This window comes from Theobroma cacao, chromosome 2, assembly GCF_000208745.1.
Source record: "Theobroma cacao cultivar B97-61/B2 chromosome 2, Criollo_cocoa_genome_V2, whole genome shotgun sequence".
Taxonomy (NCBI): Eukaryota; Viridiplantae; Streptophyta; class Magnoliopsida; order Malvales; family Malvaceae; genus Theobroma; species Theobroma cacao.
In genome coordinates this window covers 5472967-5477062 of record NC_030851.1, presented here as the reverse complement: position 1 = coordinate 5477062, position 4096 = coordinate 5472967, and the positions used below count along the sequence as shown (strand labels likewise).

At 39.3% G+C, this 4096-nt stretch overlaps 1 protein-coding gene across 1 annotated transcript; it reads right to left on the bottom strand.

The window, feature by feature from the left end:
* Nucleotides 679-2542, bottom strand: LOC18608013 (UDP-glycosyltransferase 84B1). The gene has a single exon (XM_007042475.2). The coding sequence runs from the start codon at nt 2306-2308 to the stop codon at nt 881-883; it is 1428 nt and encodes a 475-aa protein (XP_007042537.2). The 5' UTR covers nt 2309-2542; the 3' UTR covers nt 679-880.

The following is a 4096-nucleotide window of genomic DNA, read 5'->3' as shown; positions in this document are numbered from 1 at the left end:
TCTCTTTGTCTTTAGCTACCCAACAAAAGTTGCCTTGCTCCACCCTTGACCTTTATCCAATGATTATGTCTTGCTGCAAAGGTATTTTTAAGATAAAGAGATACGTTGATGAAATGGTTGTGTCTTTGAGAATACGCACTTATAAATATATATAAAAAACTTACTGCCAACCATGTTGATACACCAAAAACAAATAAGATATGAGCAAAAAAATAAAAAACAATAGAAGTGTTATAAACATAAACACTTGAGTTTCCATCATTTATAAAAAAAATCTAAATTTCTTATAATCTACTTCTTGTAAAAAGTAATCTCCAAAGTCGAATAACTTTGCAAACAAAAACAAAATTAGATGCTGGCTTTATTATATTCTTAAAACTATTTGCATTATTTTTCTTTGCAAATCGAGTAGTGAAGACGAAATAAATTTTAAAAATAGTGTCTATTAAAAACTTCGTCTTAAAATCAATTGTACCAATTCTTGAATTCCATTTAAACCTTATTTGCACCAATACATACTCTACTAAATTCATAAAAAAATATGAGTATAAATATATTATTAATATAGAAGAATTAATTTTTTCTACCTATTAATGCAGAGGGAATTGATTCTCCTCTTTTAAACTCCACAAGTCACAACAAATACAAGCCAGCTAACATGTTTGTATCTCGAGATAATAAAATTGGCAACATACTCTTAAATAATATAAGTCTAACGCCATACAATTAATATACACAATGACACAATGTCATTATCTTGTGTTGTACAATAATTAATTAATGCAACATTACAATATCGAAGCAGAACAATCAAATTGAAACAGCACGCTCCTCTCTTCTTCATGGAACATTATAATCATCTCCGAGGGACCAACCTAGTTCAAGAACTCCCAACAATCTCATTCACAAGCAACTGTATATTCCGATCTGAGGAGCCCCCGCTGGCCACTGCCTCACGGGCTGCCTGCTTCAATACTGCAGCATTTTTCTGCAACTCTTCAGATTTTGGTCCTCTAAGAATTTGTTTTATACAGTTCTCCACGTCTTGATTGCCGATAAGTCCATCAGCGCCAGGTTGGAGTCTAAGACCAACCTTGAGACCATCGACAATAAGCTTGGCATTTGTCGGCTGGTCAGTCCACTGCGGATATGCAATCACTGGCACACCTGCTGCCAACGTTTCTAACATGGAATTCCATCCGCAGTGTGTCATAAAACATGCGATTGATGGGTGGGCTAAAACTTTTGTTTGTGGACTCCATGGGACGATAAGCCCTTGATTTTTGGTTTCTTCTTCGAACCCTAGGGGTAGCTCGCCTGCTCCATCAGCTGATGGGAATTCTGGTCGCTTCACCACCCACAAAAATGGATGGTTGGTGTTCTTGAGCGCAGTTGCTATTACTTCCATTAGTTTGACTGGCAAGACTATTATGCTACCAAATGATACGTATATAACTGAAGCAGGTGGTTGATTGTTTAGCCACTCTAAGGAGGTTTTGTCTGGTTTCCACATCTCGATACCAGCATCAAGACTCTGGTCTTCACCAAGCAGCGAAGGAGGCACCAGTGGACCAACTGGTTGTATTGGACAAAGCTCAGCCATAGAATCAATGACTTCTTTTTCTAGCTCGAAGAATGAATTGGCCAACACCCATTTATGCCTCTTCATGTTTTGAAACATGTCAGACAATAACCGAGGGAAACTACGAAAGGGGTTTGTTGGCAGAACAAACGAAGGCAAGTCGTGGCTGTGCAACAAAGGCAAACCTGGCAATTCGATACGCATGTCAGGGTTTGTTAAGGTAGGAAATGGATTTAGCTTGTTGTAAAAGCGGTAGTAAATAGCATAGAGTGAACAAGGTTGGATCCAAAGCAAGGCACAAGGGACTCTATTTGCCAAGGCTGCGTCGACTACCCATGAAACAAACGGATTGCTAATGATGCAAGAGAGTTTCTTGTCGGCGTCGTGGTAATATTCTTTAATAAGGTTCGAGAGGTTAACTGGTCCAATTTTTGCTAGGTATTCCATGTAGTGGTCTAAATTGTTGGAGCGATCATAGTCTAGGCTAAATCCGTCGGGGAAAAAGAGAAGTCGAATTCCGGAGATGAAGTTGGCGCCGGTGGTGCTGCTGATAGCGGAGGCTTTAAGCATTCGCTGGCCACCGAACTCGGTCGTGGCAAGCGTGACATGAAGGCCTTTTTCAACCAGGCGTTTGCCTAGCCTGAGCATGGGGTTAATGTGACCCTGCGATGATAATGTCACCATGAGTACATGGGTTTCTTGTTTGCTACCTTCCTTCAACGCCATGGATGGATAGATACACACTCCAATCAGGCGAAAGCGAGAGAGAAAGATAAGGCTCTAGCCTCCAAGGCAAGGAGTGGTTGAACTTGTAGAATCTAAGAATGGGATACAAGCTGTTGGTTGTCGAAACAAAGGCAGTTGCAATAAATCGCAAAGCTCGAAATTGTAGCACTTGGCTTACCTGTATAACCTATATGTTGGCGCATACATGTACATATTGTAGACATTTTTTTTTTGTTCGGGCTCCTTTTTAATTTTTTATTTGATCTTATAAGTTGATAGACAATTTTTGAACTTTGGAAACCAAAGACATTGACTAAATGAACCCTTATTGAGCTCTTAAGCTCGGAGGCGCTTAATTAAAAATAAATCAATTAAACATGAAATTAAGAAAAGAGAAGAAAAAGTCAAGTCAACTGCTGCCAAAGCTTCCTGTCCGCAGCCAATGGCAGCATCGACCTCTCTTATAAAATTAGGAGAGGGGAGCAAACAGTTTCTAATTGGATATTGCACTTATGTTGTACATGATATGCATGACAATGCAGGAACCATGTCTGGATGTTGTACTTGTAGATTCGTTTCGAAAAAACCAAATTTGGGCCCAGAATTTTTAATGAGATATAAGGGGATATAAATTAATTAATCCAAGATAAAAGAAGCCATTGAAGTTAAGAGACATTAGTCCATTTAAATCACCCATCGGCTTGCACCATGGGCCATGCCCAAAATGTTCCCAGACTGAAATCTTGGCCCACATCAGCTTAATTAACGGGCTCAAATTATAACTAGGGCCGCATCTGGTGCTAACTGGGGACCCGGGTCCTGGCTCCTAGGATATGCATTTTGTAAGCTCAGTGCAGTGTGTGCTAAGTTGCTGGCACCAGATATTTAAAATATTAGACAGATCATTATGTAGCACCATGATTTGTTCAGCTGCATATGGTAAGCTACTGTAAAACAGGATGACTAATCGTTGCAAGAATTAGTTATGGGAAAAAGAATTAAAGGAGGTAAACATGTTCAATGATACATTAAGACACATGGATATTACAAGAGGCTTCGCCACAAGGGCATAAATATATATATATAGCACAATCATCACCATTGAAGAGCACTTAGTGCCAACAACTTTGGCCTTTTCATGAAGAAAAATGCAATGTAATTAACTAAGACAATCTGCTTTCCTTAATTCCTCAAATACGTAATTACTATCATTAGACGTCGTGCACCAAAATTTCATCAAATATATGCACGTACTTATGACTAAACAACCTAAGAAAGAGGAGGGGAAAAAAATGGAGGAGGAGAAAAAGAAATGAAACAATATTGCATTCACTTGTTATCGCCACTGATTTACTTATGTCCCTCACCAGGGCCAGGACCAGAGTTCTCAAGTCCAATAGTTTGAAGATTTTTGTATCTGTGTCCGACACCCGGGCTTGGCCCCGAAACCTTCACAGCACGAAGAGACAACCCTCTCAATGCCCTCGCCTCCGTTGCAGACAGCATAGAACTCAACAAGAGAGAAAGAAGAAGAAAAAAGAGAATGAAGAATCTTTTGCCCATGTTTAATCTGCTCACCAGTTAATGTTCTTTGATATATATTAGTTTCAACGAAGACTGATTGCATAGAAGAGTAGGACTGTGAAGTCCTATTTATAGTAGTATTTAAGATGAAATTGTCATTTAATATTACTGGTGGGCTTGTTTGACTAGGAGGCTTTGCCGTGTGACAATCCCCTGTTCAAAATCATGTGTCAATTTGAATTTGTTGAGATGCCGCCGCTTAGG